This window comes from Hirundo rustica, chromosome Z, assembly GCF_015227805.2.
Source record: "Hirundo rustica isolate bHirRus1 chromosome Z, bHirRus1.pri.v3, whole genome shotgun sequence".
NCBI lineage: Eukaryota > Metazoa > Chordata > Aves > Passeriformes > Hirundinidae > Hirundo > Hirundo rustica.
Genome location: NC_053488.1, coordinates 6,316,167 through 6,339,220, shown reverse-complemented (window position 1 = coordinate 6,339,220; position 23,054 = coordinate 6,316,167). Strand labels below are relative to the sequence as shown.

General features: G+C 41.3%; 1 protein-coding gene across 5 annotated transcripts in view; it reads right to left on the bottom strand.

Annotated features, from left to right (window-relative positions):
* PDE8B (phosphodiesterase 8B) overlaps positions 1 to 23,054 on the bottom strand; it is an 80,619-nt gene that overhangs the window by 25,306 nt on the left and 32,259 nt on the right. For 3 of the 5 annotated variants that reach the window (XM_040089199.2, XM_040089196.1, XM_058423967.1), the window contains exons 2-7: positions 15,472 to 15,531; positions 10,630 to 10,820; positions 9,211 to 9,270; positions 7,214 to 7,271; positions 2,943 to 3,031; positions 197 to 275 (exon numbers count right to left, since the gene is read on the bottom strand). In XM_040089199.2, the coding sequence (XP_039945133.1) occupies positions 197 to 275; positions 2,943 to 3,031; positions 7,214 to 7,271; positions 9,211 to 9,270; positions 10,630 to 10,820; positions 15,472 to 15,531 (537 nt within the window). The remainder of the gene's footprint in view (positions 1 to 196; positions 276 to 2,942; positions 3,032 to 7,213; positions 7,272 to 9,210; positions 9,271 to 10,629; positions 10,821 to 15,471; positions 15,532 to 23,054) is intronic. The other 2 variants (XM_040089200.2, XM_040089197.1) reach the window with 1 other exon arrangement.

Sequence of the window (23,054 nt, the reverse complement as noted above, 5' to 3'; positions counted from 1 at the left end):
AGTTACAGAAGGAAAAGTCTCAAAAATTCAGCAGGCATCAATGTGCAGCAACCAGAAATGAAGCAATTCATTGCACAAGGCTTTCTAATGGGCTACAAAACTACAATACTGACATAGAACAGACACTACTGAGCCAAGATCTCTTTGGGGTTCCCCTTTCCAGATTCTATAAAATAGTTAACATTTTCCCTCCTACCTGAATGACGTGATCTTCACTAGTTATTTCTACAGCTTCCTGACAATGGTCTAATGCTGTAAACACTGCATTACAAGCTCTGAAAGTAGCAAATGATTAGCACATTAGTTTTATTGTTAGAACATTTTGTTCACTATAAATACGTGATTAAATTGTACTTATTGATAGCTGAACCACAAAGTAGCAGTTGTTTTGACTAGACCGTGTCACTATCTTTATTATGACTTTTTCAGAACATCCAGCCTCAGACATCCCTGTTGTTAACGTGCTTTTACTGCAGATTACATTGTAACAGTGCTCGAAAGTACTGCGGCACCTTATTAGTATGCTTGTATCTACACACATGCTCTGAACAGCAGGAACTAACAATTAGCAGTGAAAATAACACATTACTATTACAGCAGAAAGTTTTGTGATCATTAAAGACTGGGAACACAAAAAATCATGACAGCAGATATATACAAAGTTTTCAATACAGCAACTAGATTGGCACTATCAAAGAAACTGTAATACAACACAGTTAAAGGAAACAATGCGAGCCACCTCAAAGTCCAAAAAATATCGATTTTCCTTCTACCAAGTAATCAGTGACTTGATTTCCATACATCACGATCTTTCAGGACCCAGATTATCTTTGTTACCCATTTTTTTTCAGGGCTATCCTTGAACTAATGCAGGAAAGCAAAAGTCTTACCTTCTTGCTACAGAATTTGAATTGCTTAAATTATGATTTACACAGGATGGCCTTAACCTTAATATAGGCTTCTAATATTAGGGAAAAATGTGCATCTCATAGAATACTAGGATGATTTGGGTTGGAAGGAATATGAAGGTCATGTAGTTCGAAGACCCTGCCATGGACTGGAAGAGTGAATACTAGAAGGAACAACTCAGGCATAATTGCTTTGATAGATGTCAGTACCTCGTCTTTGATTTTGTCTAGAGGCAAACTAATGATCTTCTATATAACTCTCATTGCAGGGAGCAAAAACTCACCATGCATAAACACTCTCGTACACAGTTACTACCTAAAAGGAACGTCTTGTTTCCAGGCTGCAGAGTAGGATTTGAATTAGTACCACTGACTAGAAAATTAAGAAATACAGGACATTGATACTTCTGCTTATTGTGGAAGTAACTCAAAACAAAATATAATACCCAAAGAGACATACACAGAAACATAGACATGCAGCCATGTGGATGAAGATTGGTAGGAAAAAAGTACAGAAGATGACAGAAGTGTTTCTGCTCATATAATAAAAGGAGCTCAGAGTGTAATTTTATGTGTGATTTTCTAGCAATCCAAGCTGGTTCCCAAGTGTGATTTTGTGCTGTGTGAAGGAACTAATTTGTCACAATGATACCTGTCTGGTATCATAATTACATAGACTTACATAGACTTTCTGTAAGAAAACACAGATATGTTTGCACTATTCAAGCCTTAGGATTTTCATTTGATCTGCCAAGCAAGCCAGCAAAATTACAAGTTTAAATGGCCCATAATCCCCTTTAGTTAGTGCACAGATTAATTCAGCACACAGATGTCCAACCAAGTTTCAAACCAGAACCGCCTATGTGAAAACTGGAGTCCATGCTAGGAATGGAAAGCCACTTCTGACCACTGGCATGATCTCACCCACCGCTCTCTGGGGCTGCTGCTACTTTTTCATCACACTTCTCTTGTGTCTGAACATGTGACATATCCTGAGTTTAATTCTATCAACTAACTTCCTGCATTCTCTTCCCTTTCACTTTTACAAGGCTGTGTAGAAGACCTGCAGATCAGCAACAAGCAGCACAGACGTGCATGGCAGCACTCATTCCTCCACTTAATTAAACCACACAAATGAAAAAAAATTATACCTAAATGTCATAACCAGTATCAGTTCTGATTAGTTTTTAATGGCATCTACCATTAAAAAAGACAGAGGTGACAGGAAGACATTCCTGCTGAGTTTTGGAAAACAACTATTAAAATTGTATAAATGAAAACTCAGGTTTTTTTCCCTGAAATTTTATTATAATTGCAGTTTGTATGCATGAATATGCCATCACTCAAAATGTGAAGTCACTTTGGTATCAGTTTGCAAAGAAAACCTTAGAAAAAAATCAGCTTCTTAAACAGAGACACTGAAACATGTAGAAAAGTGTTAGTGTTTTCTGTAGATGGAACTGGATTTATGCCACAGAGAGAACAGCACTTTCTCTGCATTTCTTTCCTATCTTTTCATATGGCTGCATGGCAAAAATATCTACACACATGCAAAGGCACCTGTATTAAATACAGAATTAATCACATTAAAGAAAAAGTGCACGCAGGAGTGAACATCATTTAACTTCTCACTAACATATAAAACTGTGCTCCTGGCCTGCCAAGTCTTGGCCAAGCAAGAAAATAAAAACTCAGAGCTGAATCAAGATTGCATTCAGTTCAAGCCTTTGAGTATGTAAGCTCAGACATACGAGATCAAGAATGACTTAGTAAAGTTTTTATCATCACGTAAATTTGCAGCCCACACCTACACTGACCAAGATTTCTCAGGGTACCAGTTACTAAAGCACTGAGTTCGTCCTTTACAAAACAACAGAGGGAGAAAATATAAAATATAGTATATAAGTTAACATACAGATGCAAGGCACACCTATGCGTAGCTGGGAAGAGGCAGAAAGTAACATGATACAATTATTTAGAGCAAGAGGTTGATGTTGGCTGAAGTTGGATGAAGTTTCTCACACTTCTACATACCGTAATTTGAACTGAGACCGCACTTCCCCGTGTTCTATTTGAACCAGTTCATTGTAACAAGCAGTTACGCTGCTGTTCTCCATGAATTGCTGGAAGACAAATCAAGAGTGCATGAAAATAGGCTGGAGTAGTTTTGAACTGTTATTTAAGTTTCTGCATCTAAAACTTTAACTTTTTACAGAGAGCTGGCGTGAGGCCAGCAAAGGCCCCACAGGGGAGATTAAGCACCTCTGCTGTGAGACAGCCCAAGAGAGCTGCGACTTTTCAGCCTGAAAAGGAGAGCACTGAGGTGGAGAACATATCAAGGTATATTGATATCTGAAAGGAGACTGTGAGAAGACAGAGCCAGCTTCTTTCCAGTGGTGCCCAGCAACAGGACCAGGGCACAAACAGAAGCAAAGGAATTCCAGGGAGCCTGAACATCACACTTTTATTTACTGTGAGGGTGACCTGGGCACAGGGTGACCTGGGCACAGGCTGCCCAGAGAGGCTGCAGAATCTCCCCTCCTTGGAGAGGTTCAAAAGCTGTGTGGCATGGTCGTGGACAACTTGATTTAGGGGGCTCTACCTGAGCAGGGAGGTTGGGCAAGACGACCTCTAGAGGTTCCTTCCAACCTCAACCATACTTTCTTTTCTGGTAGAAATAAGCTTTTGTCGTACCTTTTGTGTTGTGAATAATAATCTTTTCCTCAGGAATGAATTTCCAGTTTTTAAGGCAACACAAATATCTAAATACTAAGCGAGTATAAAAATATGCTAAATCCTTTACTGGATTTTCCCATTTGGTTTTAGGAACCCGTCAGATACTCTAAAACCCCCCAAAAACAGTCTCACACAAAACCAGCATTGCCTTGGTGTTTTATTTTGAACATCAATTCTTAATTCAGAATGGAAATGGAAAACCTTAGAGACATAAAACATAACATGCTGGGGAAAAAAACCCCACAAAACCAAAAACAAAATATATATGACTACAGTGAAAAAAGCCTTTTACTCCAGACGGGAGAGAATGTTCTCTCTCTCTTAGGTCCGAAAGGTCCTGTGCTTGCTTCTGCTGAAATCAGAAATTTTATATTGCTATCAGAGAAGTAGATTCTCTGAGTTCAGTTAAGGTTTATTGATCAATCATGTGCACTGACTTTAGTTATCATAGGAAATGCCCTGTGTTGTCACTGGCTCTCACAGGAAGCTTCATGCACAGTCCAGCTTTCAAGAACTCTGTGCTTCTGTCCTGTACGAAAAACTCTGATTTGGAGACGAGTGGTTTAACTCCAAGTTGTGAGCAAAACGTAAAAGAAGTAAAATCAAAAGCAACTGTTGGCATGGGTCTGTTCCACTCTTTAATGTTGAGATTTTAAAGTACTTCTATAACTTACACTTCACACACGACAGAATGCATGGGAAAACAAGAGGTACAGCATCAAGCTGGCAGAAGCAAAGGTGCAAATAATGTTGTTTTTGCATATCAAATTGCCTGCAAACAAACATCTCTTCTATAGCACTGTAGACTTAGATTTTCAGTTTTAGGGTGCTCTTCCACATATTCAAATACATTTGTGATAAATTTAAAACAGTAAGAACAAATCTATCAGTAATATAAAATTTATCCATGATAAATTTATGATATCCATGATGGCAACCTATTTTACGAAATAGATTTACTAGAATATACTAAGGCTCTTCATAGACTGAATTTTATAGTAGTGTCTTTTACAAAGAAATTTTAAGCACTGCTGTTCACTGACAAAACTGTTGGCACAGATCTTTTGCTGAGAATCAAGAACTGCAGCTCATCAAAGTGCTAACCATGCTCACCACTCTTGTACAGTCTTCTGCAGATGTACAAAATCACTTTTTCTAAGTTCATAGTGCTGATGCTGGTCATTCACTTATGCTGACTCAAAACAGAGAAATCAACTGGGACATGAAAATAGCAAGAAACATTTCTTTTTCTAACCTGCTTCTAATGTGACACAAGAGAAAGAAGATTTCTGAACTCTTAGATATTAGAAGGCAGACAAAACACTTTATTTTAAAAAAGTTTCATATTTATGCAGTACATTTTGATTTAAGTAACACATACTCTTAAATTACTTTTTATTTCATTATAATGGGATTCCACTGTTCTATACAGAACTTAGTACAAGCCATGAGAGTTATAAACTAGCAGGAATGCATCCTTCTTTTTGCTTAGCAGTAAGAATTAATTTTAATATTTAAGATTTCTTTTATTCCAATCCAGAAAGTTTTAATAGTATCTGGTCAATGAGAATCAACATTTGTTTAGGAAAAGAAGTTCAAAATAGAAGACAAGGTTGTAATTCAGTAACTGGAAACATTAAGGTCTCCTGTTTGCTGATTTAAATCATAGCTAAAAATCAGTCAGGAAGCTAAATCACGCATTCAAATGAGCCCATTCTAAGTAGGCCACCACTATTAGATTTATGAGGCTGAGACGGAAAAAAAAAAATCAGCATAATTAATGTACTGGATTAGCAACAGCATTAATATACAAACACAAAAGCTGTTAATGATATAGAGGGAAAATCAGATGCAATAAAATAGACTTTTTTGAGAAGAAGGAAGAAAAACGAAAAATAACTCAGCATAAAGGAAAACTTATGATTTAAACAGGTGCCATTTTCCAAAACTTCATTTCATTTTTGCTGCTGAGGAAGAGACTCCCCACAAATACTACCTCTCTGTTTGAGGAGGGGTATTTTTAAATCTTTGTGTGGTAAGGGATTTAGTCCCTACTGATCCCCATCCAAGCAAAAATAATTCCTATGTCCACCCCACAGCAAAAATAGAAACTTTGACATCAGATGTGTTTTAAAGTCTTGAAAATAATTCCAATAGAGAATTATTACATTATGCAAGCTCTCTGATAAATTTGGGACTGCAAGAGAGAGTAGTTAGCACAGCTGTCAGGTGCAAAAAAGATTTTTCTTTCCAAGGCAGAGAGTACCACTGAGCCACGTCTCACAGCCACAGTCTCCTCTGACTTTACCCAGTACTACACAGTGAGCTAGATTAAAACTACAGTTTTAATCTGGCTCACAAAACACATTGCCCTGGCATTGTGTTCAAATGAAACTCTAGACCTGAGAAGTAATAAACTTTTCTTTGAAAAAATATTAAAGCCAGAGAGAGAGAGAGAGAGAGAGAGAGGGAGAGAGAGAGAGTGAAACTACACTAATAAAGCCCTGGCATTCTTGGACTAACCTTTCTCTTAGACTCACATTTCTAATTTTCAGAGCACCAAAGTTCTTTAGAAATGCTTTGGCCCCACAATATCCTTGCAGTAGAGGGAAGACCTTATACCTATTTTTTGGGGAGATGACGTGAAAATGGTAATTCTGGTTCATGTTCTGCTGTATAAACAAACTTGGGCTGAATGTGAGTTAGCTCAGACAGCGGACTCAGTATGAGCATAGGAGAATGAGATTTTGCCTGCGTTAATTCCATCTCTTCCCTGATTTACCTTACTACAGGTTATTTTCCTAAGTATATGTACATTTAAGAAAATACTAACTCCAGATGTGGCTCTATTGCTTAAGTACACATCCTTCCTTATGAATGGCTAACTTAAAAAATGCAGCTGGCTTATTTTGGAGTCACATAACATTAATATCCCTACAAAGCTACTCACACAAAGACTGGGAGAGGGTGAGCAACACAGATTTTCAGAGATGAGAACTCCCGCCTTTCTGCTGTCTCCCACAAAGCCCTTTGAGAAACAGTATGAGCAGTTATCTTCCCTTCTGCTGCTTGTGCAGGAGTGTCTGTCTGTACTGAGGAGAACTGGTGCAAACCAACATAGCAGACACAACAAGGAAAAAAAATTCTTTGTATCACGAGCTGGACCAGGTTTGTGGTCCCTTTAGACGAGAAATCCCAGCAACCTCAGACACACAGAGAGGTCTGGGTGACAAGTCAGCACGCTGGGATACGTCAATCAGAGTGTCCCACCCTTGCTTTTAGTGCTGTCATAAACAAAACCCACCCACTACCCAGCCAGACCACAGGAAGGTAATCTCAGTACAGCTGCTCTTCTGAAAGGACTAGCTAGATCACAGAGCCTTTCCTTTCATGTGCTTCTGGAATTTCTTTTCTTTCTTGAAAAGAAAACTAAATCGACTGCCACTGTTTTCTGAACGATAAATTTCTGACAGAAGAAGATTGTGTCGTTTTCAATTTGAGGAAGCAGAAGTGTCTGTAATTTAGGAAGTTACTATGTTCTCTATATTACATAGGCAATTTAAACATACCCTATCAAAGCCTGCATCAAGAAGGGGGAGAACAGAAGCCTCTTCTTGGTCAGCAGATCTACAAAACAAAATCACAGAACCACAGAATTATTCAGGCTGGAAAAGACTGTTAAGATCATCAACTCCAACTCTTAACCCAGCAGTGCTAGGACCACCAGTGAACCACTTCCCAAGTATCACATGCACACAACTTTTAAACACCTCCAGGGATGGTGATTCCACTGTCCTGGGCAACCTGTTCCGATGCTTGCAACCCTTTCAGGGAAGAAATCTTTCCCGATGCCCAATCTAAACCTCTCTTAGCACAACCTGAGGCCATTTCCTCTTGCCAGATCCCTTGCTACTTGGGAGAAAAGACTGACCCCCACTTGGGTATACCCTCCTTTCAGGTAATTGTAGAGAGAAACAAGGTCTCCCTGAGGCTCCTTTTCTCCAGAATAAACACCCCCAGCTCCCTCAGCCACTCCTCACAGGACTGGTCCTCCAGACCCTTCACCAGAATCCTTCTCTGGACTCATTCCAGGACTTCAACATCTTTTCCATCATGAGGGGTCCAGACCTGGACACAGCCCTCGAGGTGTGGCCTCACCAGTGCCCAGCACAGGGGGACAATCCCTGCCCTGCTCCTGCTGGCCACACCATTGCTGATCCAGGCCAGGATGCCATTGCCCTTCTTGGCCCCTGGGCACACCCTGGCTCGTGTCCAGTCACTGTCACCAGCACCCCCAGGTCCTTTCCAGCCACTCTGCCCCAGCCTGTGGAGCTGCCTGGGGCTGCTGTGACCCAAGGGCAGGACCCGGCCCTGGGCCTTGTTGAATCTCACACCATCGGCCTCAGCCCATGGATCCAGCCTGTGCAGATCCCTGTGCAGAGCCTTCCTGCCCTCCAGCAGATCAGCACTCCCACCCAGACTGGTGTCACCTGCAAACTGCCTGAGGCTGTGCTCAACCCCCTTGTCCAGGTCATTGATACAGATATTGAGCAGGGCCGGTACATCATTTACTATAAGGGGACACCACACTTGAGGATTAGATGGCATGAATCTGACATAGTTCTCTAAACATAATAAACTCAGTGAGAAGAGTTGTTCCTTAAATACATACATAAAATCATACAGTTACAGGAGTTGGTGCTACAATCTTCTATTATAGGTACTTGCAGCTTTTATACAGCTTGATAGTTATTCCTACAGCAAACCTGACAGATCCTCCGTAGAAGTCCTCTATCTCTTTACATACATAGAAGGGGATTGCAAAAAAAAAGTATGAAGAAGATAAAAGACGTTCTGTGATATCCTATGAGAAATAATCTAAAAAAACTTTTATTAAGATAAAGGTGAAGCAGCAAATCTCATTCAGCAACAAATTTAGTTGATTTTCAAACCTTGGTAGTAATAGTTCTCCCGCCACTCTATTTTCTAAGTATTTCAATTGATCTGGGAAATTAATAAAAATGGCAATGGATTCAATAATGTGTAGGAGTTCTAATCAGGGTGTTTGAAGGTATTTGATAAATATATATTTAAGTCAGTAAGAATTCTTCCTAAATGCAAGGGTTACAAACCACTGAATAAGGGTTTAAGGACAACATTCTGGTGAATTTAGCATCAACAGGATTGAAGTTTGCCCCATCACCCAGTTCAATAAACAACAAATTGTTATTTATCTAGATATTTCCTTTAGAGAGTAATAAACAGTTTTGTTAGTTTGGATTTGTATTTTCTTTTTTTCTTAGAAAAAACTCATATCTGAGTCTGACTTTCTTACTGTACAACCCATCATGGAGGTGACAGCAATAACACTACTTGGCACTAAAGGAAAGTTATCAAACACTCAAATAAAATATCAAGCATCACTGGCCCGTTTCAGAGGAAAAATACTATATTTACTCTGTAAGGCTTGCTAGTAAGATATTCTCTGTTATTAAATAACTGTTACAGATTAAAAATTGTTCTTATAAAGTAAAATAAAGATCTTTCACAAACCAGTAACACTTACGTGCGTGGAACCACAGCAAGTATCACAGTATGCTCTGATAGCTCTGTGGCACGAATAGACCTGAGGGAACAAAAATTTCTCAGTTATACTGAATGCTTTCTCAGTATTGCTCTGAGTACCTTCACTGAAAATAGAAATGAAAGTCAGGACTGAAAGACACCACTGAGGCTAGACAATACAACAGCGCGCCGCCAAACCCAGCTATCCCCACTCAGACAAACCATTTTCATTTTGCCACCAGATTTCTCATTTTGCTCTATGCAGGTAAGAAGGCAAAAGCTCCAAAGCCACAGAGTACAAACATCAGCTTTTCAGACCCACTCGCAGGACCTAGCAAAGGAAGGTTTCCCCTGTGTACTCAGCTTATCTGGGGCAGACTGCCCTGAATGCGTGAGCCGAGAAAGGTCAGTCCACGCAGAGCGTCTTCAACGCCCTTGACTAATTTAAACAAGAATCTCTACCCCCCTCTCACATTCACCACTGTCCTTCTAGACATTGCAAAATTTAGTTTAGAGGGTGGGAAGTGCTTTCAAGGCATGAAAGTAAGAAAAGTGGGCATGGCAGATTATGAAAAACTACAGTTTATTAAATACAGAATAAACAAAATTTTACCGTGTTGCATATTATTGAGAAACCAAAAAAGATATGACCAGCTATGAGACAAACACTCTGTTCATGTTTTACTGGCTAATCATAAGTTTTTTTCCACTCATATCACACTGTTCTGAATAAACAATCTTCATGTTTATCTGTGAGAGTTCTAGAAAAACTTAGACCAGCACGAGTATTTGAGCATTAAAATGCCCCTTTACCATAAACATGGCAATTTTCAGCTCATGGCAAACTAGAAGTTCAGTACAGTGCAAAATGTGTGCTTCAGCTGAAACAGCGTATATTTTAGCAAAGGATCCCAATACTAAGCACTTGTAATCTTAAAGCAGCTTCAACACAGCCATGTGGACTAGAAGAATGATACAAACTTTTGCAAAGAACTGGCAGTGCCTGACCTTGTGGACAAACAAACACATTCCTTTGAAGTCTGCAGCCTCAGATTTTGCTGCAGCAGTAAGCTGGAAAAGAAGCAGCAGCCATAGCAGGGAATAGTTTCACAACAGCTTTGCTTATGCTCTGACAGAAGCCCCATGACCTAGAGATAATCCTACAATTCAGCTTTGGCATAGTGTAGTTTTCATATTGTTATCCTCTTGCAGATGTATGCAAACCTCCTGGCCTCAGTCCTCAAAATTCCATTTTACCACAATAATAGGTGTTCGTTTTTTGTTTGTTTTTATCATATCTCCAACCCCCCCCCCCCCCCCCCCCCCCCCCCAATCAAATTTTTTTGGTTTAAAGTTAGGCGGTTTGGTTTCATACAACGTATTCTGAAGATTAAGGGAAGCATAAGGTGCTTTAGGTTACCTGCAGATATCTTCTGCATCAAAATACTTGGAGTTCCTGTGATCTATAACAATTATTTCTTGGTGCTTATCCAGGAAACATTCAAGTGCCGACTCCAGAGTCCAGGCAACATTGCACCTGTATCCTGCCCTGTCACAAGCCCACCAGAAACCATTGCTTTGGTTGTCTTCTTTTGCAAAGATCAGCAAAACCTGCAGGGGGTGGAGAACAGCAGCACCACATTAAGCACATGAAGCAGTCCTCTGCATGGAGCAAGTCTTAACAAACACTTCTGCCCCCAGGAAGATTGAGTCTGCTTTAAAAGCGGGAAGCTTGAGCCACAGGTTATAAAACAAGCAATGCAGGGGCACAGCTTTCTTAATGGATGCAGTGGTTACCAATAGATAATCAATAGTTAACTGTTTTAAACAAGGGCTGGTATTTAGGACAAGACCAGCTTGCCACATGGTGATTTTTTCCTAGCTCCTGCTCCAATTCAATCAGTAACCAGCCAGAGTGTTCAAACATCATTGCCACTCTCATCAGGCCATCCCAGCTACACACACTTTTGATTGTAATGAACTATCTGAAATGCCTTAATTATCACTTATCATCCCCGAAGACATGGGCAAAAAATTAACACAGTTTTATTTGTTCTTTCTTCTTTAATCACAAAAAAGGGCATTAACCAATATTATTTCCAAGCTGAAAAGAACAACAGGCAAGCAGGTGTGTACAGGAGGAAAAATATTCAAATGTGTGAATTTTTTACCCAATAAATTGTACCAAACTGTCCCTAAGCGTATAAAGTAGTTTAGATAATTTCAGCTGAACACTTAAGGAACTACTCACACAAGATCAGGTAGGAAGTGTACTGAGGTGCCACTCTAAAGACCAAGGAAATGCTGTAGGAAGCCTGTTTGCAAGCTAACACAGGGAATAGAAGCTGAAAACAGCTGGATTTCAGTGCCTCTCATGAAAGTGTTTTTCAGAGAGAATAAATTTTGCACAATATTGCATAATGCACGATTTAGCGGTGTCCAATTTATTAATCCAAGTCATGCGGACATTCCCCATTACAGCTGCACATATTTACCATAGCGACTGATAAATAACCATGCTGCCCCGTGTGTCAGATGAAGAAAAGGGCAAATTTAGTGCAAATATGCTGTGAAAAAGAAGGCCTCAAAAAGTCAAAAGTTTATCCACAGCTATTAAAATTGCACAGAAAAGTCAGCAGCCAGAGACCGGTCATGTATAAAGCAAAATCCTGTTTATTTCACAAATAAAAGTCTGACTTTACTGAAACAACCTGTTCAAGAAAAATATGCAAAATTTAGCCCCAAATACCTACGGGAAAGGTCAAATAACCTTTATGCACCTTGCTTTGTGCAGCTGTGGTGTCAGCACATGAATTTCAACACCATCAGTCTAGAAGCTAGAAAAAGTGACAATAGCTTTCCTCTTATCTTTAGCTGTCTGGATTGTTGAATTCCAAACAATAAAAAAATCAATCATTGTTACTGCGACAGGACAACCAGCCAGAGTTTCATTAAACAATGGAAGAAAATTATATGCTCAGAATTTCTGTGAATATCAAGAAGTTAAAAGTTTCAATGTATTGGAAGGTTTTTGACTGCAGTTATGTATAAGCAGGTTTGGTTTACCGACACTTAACATCCAAGGTAGGTGTTGTCACTCTTCCTAATCCCTGGGGTTTTTTTCCTAGCTATCAAAGTGTTGGAAAGCAGTGACCAAGCTGCAGATTTTCTGATTCCTGAGTGAAGTCCCTGCTCTGATACAATCTTCTGTTTGGTTCCAATTGCCATTAGCTTTACTTTGTTCCTAGTTTGAAATGTTATGGGGAAAGAAAATTTCAGGGGGGCGGGGGCGGTGCATTTTTTGATACCTTCCTTCTCTCAGCACTCCCAGTTTGGAAATAAAGGATGGCAAAATGCAATAATTCACCAGCTGTAAAATACTGGAGCTTAATTAAACCATCCAATCTCTCACCAGTAGCTAATTATCAGCTCGCAAATCCTTCTGAGAATATTAACTTTAAAAGTTGTTTCAAAGTATTACCGCTATGCTTTCTCATTAACATTTGTATGGAGCTCACTATAAATAATCAAGACATAATGTAGTTTGTGACTAGAAGTATATTGTACTGTAGGTAATGTAGTCAGTAGTATATTTGTATGTATGTAACGTAACTAGAAGTATATTTGAACAATGCTGTCAAAGTCAAGGCAAAAATACAACAACTCATATAAACAACACTATCAAGGAAATGCTTAAATTCAATCTGCGTTCCTTGGGGAAAAAAAAATAAAATAAAAAGAGTAGGGTTTTTTTTTTGCTGCATGATTTGCCAATGTTATTGTAAAAAGATCATTTTACTCAGTGTTGCCCTAGTTCAGGAATAAATACCATGGACTTTCTCTGTACAGGCCTTTCCAATTTTGGTGATGTACTGAAATTTCTACTCTCTTTCTAAGTATTTGCTTCACACAACTGCTGCACATCTTGTTCCCATATTGTTATACAAATTTGTTTTAAAGGGTTTGAAATACAAGAAACATCAGCTGAGGATAAACAGGTTACCAAAAGGAAAAAGGAAATTACAGCAACTTAAGAAGTTAATTACTTCCAAATCATCATATCCCAGCAAGAGACTTCCAAGGTGGAAAAGACAAAGTATCTCTGCATAAAGTTACAGAGGGGCTCGTGTTATATTGACGTGAGGGAACAGTGAAACGCTGTGCATCATCGTGCTTCATTTGCAGCTCATCAGGGAAAATCACAGCGTAAACGCTGTGAAAGAGATGATGGCAAATGTCCTAAAAGGTGAGAAAATGCACCGCCTGAATAGGAACACGTTCAAACATTTATGAGCAAACATTTCTGCAGGAGGATCCGGCACCTTTTTTATGTGCACTAATTGTTTATGAAAACCGCTGATCTCCCGTGTCCCCTGGAGAAAACGCATTTTCGTGTACTTTCAGCACGGTCATTTCTGAAATCAAGCCCTTCCTATTTACAAGCCCTGGTACAAAGTTGAGGCAATGGGGCAAGCTGTATATGGGATTTTTGGAGGCTAGAAGCCATTGGTTTGCTTTGGACTCTTCCCTTTGCCTCTTAAGGCCAGGAGCACCTGGGTCACAATTCTAACTACACCGGATTTTTACTCTGATCATGAGTAAAGGGTCACGGAGTCCAGCGGGCAATCTATTAAATGGTTTATGGCCAGTCACAGGCACAAGTGAGGTCCCTTCTCAGACAAAAAGTATGTGCCATTTTGGGGCTGGCACAGGTGTCCCATAACAGCATAAAACACACCAGGATAAAATGAACTTCGCTAAGAAAAGCCCTGGTGGCAATTGTTTTAATAAATGGAACTTGACTTCTCAGACAATTGTAAACATGATTAATCATCCACAAACAGACATTTAAAATGTGATATTCAGTAGCTGTTTGCACTGCACAGAGAAACATATAATTGTATTGTCAAGATGGAATAAAAGATTAGCACGCATTTTTTAAATCTGTGGATGCGTGCATTACTTGCCAAATTATCTGATGTAATGTGGCTTGCTCCACCAACAAACAAGGTGGGTTTACATAAAGTGTTTTACTTAACTGTAAATCAGCTGATGTATGGCAACATCTTTAAGGAAAATTCTTCAGTTAATGATTTTACTTAATAATTTCTGCTTAAGAGAGATTCTTTCTTTACACAGATTCTCAGTTCTGAAATGTACAGACAAAATAACACCCTCATGTGAAAAGATACCAAGAAGAATGCCAGTTTTTAAAAACAAACAAAAATCCAACTTTCCCTTGGGCAATTCCAATTTCTTTTTTTAAGTAATATCCTGACAAAAGCCCTGAGACTATTTGCTGCTGTTAAATATCTGCTTGATAATCTTCCTGAAGATGAACATGATCTAAAAACATTTTTCTGTGAAAAGCTCCACACTTCTATGTTGAAATTCCCTGCAAAACCAAAGACTGTTCTACTGCTGAAGCCACTGCTCCACAGGCTTATTACAATATAAAAAAAAGTAATTTCATCAGATTGAGTCATCATTAAGAGTGAATGTAAAGACACAGAAATGTAATGCTTTATGAAGCTTTTCTTCCACACATAGGTTTTTCACAGAAAGGGTGACTGGTGACCAAATGTCTCTGTATTTCACAGAGTTAATCGACTCATAAATTAATTCAGATTAATTATGTATCAGCAAAAAACATGTTAAAGGCTAAAATTATTTAATTTCCTATCATCTGAGAGTTCCAACATCCACTACAAGCTGAAAAAAAGAACCCTTGGATCTGAAACTCTCACGGGAACAACATGTACCAAAAAAGAAGCATGTATGGATAAGAGCTGAAGTTGAATCTGTCTTGTTGGAGGTCAGGTGATTTCTTGGAGTGGTGATCTGCAAAACATAGTTCTCTGTCCTCCCACAGTTCTCTGTCCTGTTGTGCAAAACCCAGCAAAACTGAACATAGACCTAGATTTCATGAAGCCCTCAGCTTTGGAATATCAAAACTGAACAGTTTCCAATATCCATAGAGGCAGCTCTTTCTCTGGTTGATGCACATACGCACACTCCCTACTGGCAGGACAGGTACAAGGAATGACAGGATGTTAATGGAAATCTAAAAGTCTTATTTACCAAGTTAATTTACTTGCAGATCTCTCCTCAAGCAACCAGGCAGACAAAACATACATTATCCATCCCACAGTCCTTGTACAAGCGGAATTAAAGCATTATACTTAGCTATAGAGGTTGAACTTTAATTTCTTCACCTATTAACACTGAATTGGCTCTCTCAGAAACTGAAGGAGCATCTTACCTGAATTGGGTATTGTGTCAGTCTCATGGGCCCAACTTGTACTTCTGCAGTTGAAGCCTGCTAAAGAAGAGAAATACAGGTGTGGTTGTGTTTTGTTGTTGTTGTTTTTTTTTCCCCTCAGTCTGGTTCTTAAGGAGACAGCATTTTACATACAAGAACTAAAGATCAAACTGAACCATGACAGATGTTAAAAGGCACACTGGCATATGAGTAGCAGCCCTAATTTAGTCGTTTTAAAGTGCATCTTACATTATCATCTTTACCAAATTCCTATTTTTTGTTTTACTTGCCTGTAAGTTAAATATCATAGGGTTTTCAATAAGGAAGCAAGAAACAGACACTTCCTTTCTCCTCTTTCCCCAAGAGAGACCTAGGTTACATAGAAGGACTTGTTTTTGCTGGAGACTTCAGAAAGCTGTTTATCTCTGGCCAAAAGGTATTCATTTGAATGTAATACAGAATTTTACTAAAGGTCTTGTGGTGTATCCTTAATAATAATGTTCCAATGGGATTGATAAGGAAGTGACTTTTCAGAAAAGGGAACTGGTTTGGGTTGCGGGTCTAAAGTTGTTTTCCAGGACCACAGCCTTCAGTTTTCAGGTAAAAGTATCACTGCCACGTGAGGCATGACATTTTCAGGAGACATGAGAGCACATCATAATTTAAACCTGCTGCAAGAAAGCCAGTACATGTGGGCTGCGGCTGCTTTGTTTGTTATACTTCTTAGGAGCTGGACTACGTTTACACTTTTTGTGTCTTGATGCATTTCAGTACACTTCTCCTGCACTCTACTGATTTGTTTCACCTCAGATCATTAGCCACAGAAGGTTGTTAAGCAACTGAACAATACATACGTCCTCACACAGGTGCGCATACTTAGCGAGAAGAGTCTTTAAACCCTTACAATGTTCATGCATATGGAGATTTAGTTCCAAGTTGTCCATCTCCAAAAGGACAGGTTTTTTTGCTGTCCTGGTTACCAGTCACCCCAGGCGCCCCAGGTGTAGCAGAGTTAAAGCAATCACCCTGCAAGACATGTAATCTGACCAAAACCCTAATGGTAGGCAGCTTCCCAAGGCCATTCCCCGGCACACAGGAATGCTGGAGCCTTATTTCTGTGGCATTTTTCCTCTGTGGTGCTCATTAGTTCGAGCCTTTTTTACAGGCGGTATTTAATCCTTTAAAAAAATGTATTTTTCAAAGCAGCTTGTATAAACACTTAAAAGAGATGAAGTTCCCGATATTCTACCCTTTTCTTTAGAGAATACAATACTGTGTTAAGCATTAACTGCATGTGAGACAGTGGCATTATGTATAGCTACAACTGACACGTTGGACTTTCATGCACCACTGCACATCGATTCTTCTCAGCCCAACAACGTACGTCAGAAGGTGGTAACGGGCAGTACTCCAAAAGATTAAACTACAAAGCCTGCCACTGTTTTCCAAAGCAAAAACTGCCCCCAATATAAGTGTAGTTAACCTCTCCTTTTCTCACAGAAAAGCTTCACTTCCCACTTGAGCTCCTGCTCAAATGTAGTTTAGTGCCAGTAAGCGTATCTGGACAGAAATGGAAGTTAGCACCCATCATCAAACGGGAGTTAAGAGTGTGTTAAAGGAACAGTTCTCTGAAAGCTCTCCGGAAGCTCCTCTCTCCCCCAGCCAAAAGACAAAACCATCACATTCACACCCCAGTGGTATTCAACAGGAAACATATACACTGACTAAAAAAATCCAAGCATTTTGCAGTAATCTCATTAGACAAATCTGTAAGACTACACAGCAGACTTCAGACAGTCCCAAAGCAAAAGCATATTTTTTGACAATACATGGCTCGAACTGTCTCAGAATGTGTGGATCAAGAGCATGAGATCCTTCAACAAAAGAATACAGACACATCCATGTATGTCTGGACTCATGTATTTATTTTATTATCCATATATTAATGCCAGCGAAATATCAGGGAACTCACATTGTAAATTAACGCCTTCCACTTTCTACTGCTTCAGAAGACATCCAGAATTAGTCACTCCATGTTGTCAAAAATGGAATAACCGTGTCCAAGGCATAGATCAATGCAGGCAGGTCTATCAAGTCCTTTACAGAGATTACTTTATAGATTAGCCACTTTTCTTATCCTGTTTATTTTAAAACAACAGCAACAAAATTCTCAGACTCACTCAGACTCTGACTCAGAGTTTTTCTCCCGGCTGTTTCTGTGTCAGCCTCATGAATAGAAAGCACTTGGATAGAAGGACAAAACATTCAGGGTCTTTCTCTCTCTTCCTCCCTTCCTTCCAGATCCAGGGTGCTCCTGCCTTTGCTAACAGCAGGAAAGCTAGGTGAAAATTAGAAAATCTGAGACCCCTGATGCAGGTGAGCGTGTCCCTGTCCTGCTCAGTGCAGACATGATGGGGTCAGAACCACAGGATAGGTGCTGCTATACCTGAAAGTTTGCTATGTATAGTCTTTAAGTTCTTAAAATGGTCACCTTTATTACTTATACAATGCACAGAAACAGATGGGACTGTCAAATTAAGACTGGTAATGAATGTGTGTATGGGAAGGATAAATAAACCTTCTCATTAGATACGGCAAAAACTATGTCTGTCATCCTCCTTTCTGGTCATTAAATTCTCAGTCCTTGTTTCACAACCTGAATCAGACCCTTCCATTTATATGCCCAAACTGCTGTGGGTATAAGTGACTGACTCACTTTTCTCTGTCAAAACTCAGCTAAAGGAGGCAGCAAAAATAATGACGTGTGCCTAGCCTCCACAAATGTCCTACAGATCTCTCACTTGCCTGAAGGAACGAATTCCACATCTTCTGAACTCCCAGAAGAGTATCACCATGTGGACAACTGTGTATTAGTGATACCATGACCATACCTCTGTTCATTTCCTCACTTAAGTGAATATCGCATTGCTGATGATTTCCAATTTAAATAAAGGTCTCATTATTTGACTGACTGCCAGGAAGGACTGCTAATAGATCTGCAACCTAAATCAATTAGTGTAGTAGCCATAATAGACTTTTCTGGTAAAACATGCAGAGAGAAGCCTGATTCCGAAGAGGCCAGTGAGAAAATGCCCGATTTCAGCGAGCAGATGAACAGATACTGTGTTGAAAGCAAAGAAATAACCACCTAGAAATAATGAAAGCTTGAAACACTGAAAAAAAAAAAATCTTTGTTTTAGCATTTTTAACTGCCCAATATTATTTTCAGTATCATTGTAATCTCCTAAGCAATCTCCACAGGAATCAGCTATGAAACAAATAATTAGACAAAGTCAATAGCACTTTCTTAGCTCTTACGCTTTTGTGTAAATCAGTGATCACCAATTACCTTACTATCATAGCAGTGCCATTAAGCAAAATGCACTTACTACTTCATTGAATTTTCACCTTTCTAAATCCGCAGTACAAAAGTCTTTATCCCATTATGCCTGCAGACTTACAGCCCTTGCAGTTTATGAATCATCAATAATTACCAACACGCCACTGTAATTAGTGTTGACTAATTAGTACAGCAAAATCTTCTTGCATAATTCTGTGCTGCTTCAGTGCAACAATAGCAGCCAGGGCCAACCCAAGCAGCGAAGCAGAAGTGCTGGTGAATTCAGCCTCCTGAAAAGGCTCAGGGTGGATGTGCCAGTCGAGAAGCAACACAGAGATGCCAAGGTCCCTTTGGACACCCTTTTGCCCTGAAGGCTCCCTGCTATCTTCCCTTTTCCTTTCACTAGTGCATCCCTTCGTTCAGCTTTGTAGTGTTTTCAGACCTTTGCCTCTTTGGTTTTGCAAGCAGACAACAGGAATCTCTTTTTGACCCAGCTTTCACCTCAGCCCTGTGCTCCCCTGGCCACATCTCCGCACCTTTGCCGGGGCTCTTTTGTGCTTCCCTCCAGCTGTTTCCTCTATCCACACTGCTGAAGACTGACACTTCAGCCTGGTGCTTGGCTATTGCCACTGCCGCGTTTGATGGTACCACTGTTTTCAACCACAAGTCCCTTCACTTTTCTTTTTTTTTTTTTTTTCTTTTTTTTTTTTCTTTTTTTTTCCCCCCCCCCTTTTTATTCTTTTTTTTTCTTTTCCTTCCCTGGCCAGACTGCAGTCCACAACCATGCATGACTTGAGCCCTGGCCTAAGCCTTGCATGAATTCCCTGATGAGACACAGTCCAACACCCGTGGCCTGGAGCTGGTATCCTGCCTGCTACAGCCCACCAGACAAGGGTGCCCAGCTCCCATTCCACTGTTCAGCAAAGCTACACTCCTCTGTTCTGCCCCTTTTTTTTCCTTTGTCTTGTCCCCCTTAGTAGAACTATATCACAATCTTTCTCCTCTTTTAGTTTTTTTATCACTTCTGGTTCATTCAAATTCCAATCCAGGTGCACTTTTGTGCAGTTTAACACTCGTCCACTCTTTGGAGTCTCCCCCTCATTCTTTGTCAGCTTCGACTATCACAGAGAGTATCGCTTGACCTGTGTAGCAATTTGTGTTTATAAAGAAGGGGCAGATTTATGGGAGAAAACTGAAGAGCTCTTTTCACCTCTGAGTCAAAAAGTCCCTAAATTACAATTCAACAAAGGCTGGGAGACTAAGTAGGATGAATCACTCCTACAGTACGTACTAATACCGTTGGTGACCTGGTCTTGAGCTAGACGCTTTTTGGTCTGACCTCCCCAGCTGTTTCAGACACCGTCTTTCCCTACCTCACTCATTTGACTGACTGCCTCTTTATCCTCTCCACCCACCAGTACAGCTCCTGTCCCAGAAACTTCAGCAGCTCTCTTTCAGGAAGGACTGCTCTCTGCTGTCAAATTCTGGTGTGGGTTTTTCTGTTTTGTTTTGTTTTCTTTCTTTCTTTCTTTTTTTTTTTTTTTCTCCTTTTTCCTGTCAAATTCTCCTTGCTGTGGTTCCCAATTGACTTTTGCACTCGCTTCCCGAGCTGCTCGTGCCCTTCATTTTCCTCACCCCCACTAGAGGGCTGGCAACTCTCTCTGCTCCACCAGCTGCCCCCCTCTTGCCAGCAGGATGCCACCCCTCCATGGGGTCCGGAGGAGCGTTAGGGAGTTGGACAGCTCAGCTCCGAACTTAACGCAAGGTCACGCCACTGTATTTCCTGAAAACAGTGATCAAACGCACGTGCTGCTTGGAAGAAATAAAGTTTCATCGCTGCTGGTGCCGCCACCGCAGCACTCCTAACAGAAGCCTGACCCATGAGACACACACAGGTAAGAACACACACGTGCATTAGGAAGTGGTGGCCTCATACGTGACAACACACGCTGAGGCACGAGCGTGAAAATACTTCATCCACAGGCAGCACACGGGACCCCAAGTCCACAAGACGTGTGGGTTTGGTAGGCTCTGTGTGTAGCTCAAGGATAGCATTCACAAACCTGCTTCTGGTTCTTTTGCCTCTCCAAGGCAAACAGAATTGGGCTGAGGCCGTAACAATACGCCCAGTTAAAGCCATGTCACTGCACACAAGAGAATTAGAAGTTTACAAGGGAGCAGAGCAAAGTCAAGAGGAAGAAGAGCCCTTCTTTCCATGACTACTTTCACCTCTGGGTGATGAAATCCAGCCCCTGTTGCATACTGTTACCCATGGCATTTGAGCACCTTTCCTGCAGTGACCTGTGTCTGGAAAATAGCATCAAACCCTAACTGTCCTTCCCGTCTCCTTCTTCCCCACCAACCTTGACTTCACCTGGTGGGAGAGCACTCATTTGGCAGTGAAACATTTGAAACCAAGCATGGCTAGGCATAGATACCACATATCAGACCCACCAGCCCACAGCAGCCCCTGCATTTCTCCTGCGCTCTGAATACCAGCCTGACTGGGTTCCTCAGGGGATCTGCCACAGAGATGCCTCTGGCTGCAAACTCCACATGTTCTTCAGTGTGATCCATGTGCCAAGGCTTCATATCTTGGTAGAGATAAGATGGTTACCACAAATTACTAGGTTGCAAGAGACCTTCAAGATCATCAAGTCCAACCCAGCCCTAACACCACAACTAAACCATGGCACCAAGCGCCACATCTAGTCTTTAAACACATGGTGACTCCACCACCTCCCCAGGCAGATCATTCCAGTCCTTTATCACCCTTTCTGTAAAAACTTGTTCCCAATATCCAATCTTTATTTCCCTTGGCTCAGCTAGAGACTGTGTGCTCTTGTTCTGTCAGTTGCTGCCTGGAGAAAGAGACCAACCCCACCTGATACAGCCACCTTTCAGGGAGTTGTACAGAGTGATAAGATCACCTCTGAGTCTCCTTTTCTCCAGACTAAACAACCCCAGCTCCCTCAGCCGTTCCTCACACGGTTTGTGTTCCAAATCTTTCACCAGTCTCGTTGCCTCCTCTGGACTCACTCAATCATCTCAATGTCCTTCCTAAACTGAGGGGACAGAGCTGGACACAGCACTCAGTGTCCATCCTAAACTGAGGGGACAGAGCTGGACACAGCACTCAGTGTCCATCCTAAACTGAGGGGACAGAGCTGGACACAGCACTCAATGTCCATCCTAAACTGAGGGGACAGAGCTGGACACAGCACTCAAGGTGTGGCCTCACCAGTGCTGAGTACAGGGGCAGAATGACCTCCCTGCTCCTGCTGGCCACACCATTCCTGATCCATTGGCCCTCTTGGCCACCTGGGCACACCCTGGCTCATGTTCAGCTGCTGTCACCAGCACCCCCAGGTCCCTTTCCTTCCTCCTGGCACTGTCCAGCCACACTTCCCCAGCCTGTAACACGGCAGGGGGTTATTGTGGCCAAAGTGCAAGACTCAGAACTTGGACTTATTAAACTTCATCCTACTGGATTCTGCCCATCCACCCAACCATTCCAGGTCACTCTGCAGAGCCCTCCTACCTTCCAACAGATCAACACACAGCCCCAGCTTAGTGTCATCCACAAATTTATTAATGAAAGCCTCAATACTCTCATCCATGTTGTCAATAAAAACACTGAGCAGAGCTGGCCCCAGCACAGACCCCTGAGGGACACCACTGGTGCCTGGTCGCCAGCTGCATGCAGCACCGTTCACCACCCCTCTCTGGGCCCGGCCATGCAGCCAATTCCTAACCCAGCACAGAGTGCTCCTGTCCAAGCCATAGGCTGACAGCTTTTCCAGGAGTGTGCTGTGGGAGGCAGTGTCAAAGGCCTTGCTGAAATCCAAATAGACAACATCCACAGCCCTTCCTGCATCCACCAGGCAGGTCACCTGGTCATAAAAGGAGACCAGGCTGGTCAAACACGACCTGCCTCTCCTAAACCCGTGCTGGCTGGGCCTGACACCCTGGGCATCCTGTAAATTCTGTGATGACACTCTGAATAAACTGCTCCATGACCTTACAGGGCACTGAGGTCAGGCTAACTGGCCTATAATTACCAGGATCCTCCCTCCCACCCTTTTGGTGAATGAGTGTCACACTGGCCAGCTTCCAGTCATCTGGAACCTCTTCAGTGAGCCAGGATTGATGGTAAATGATGGAGAGTGGCTTTGCAAGCTCATCTGCCAGCTCCATCATCACCCTGGGATGGATACCATCTGAGCCCAGATATTTATGAGCA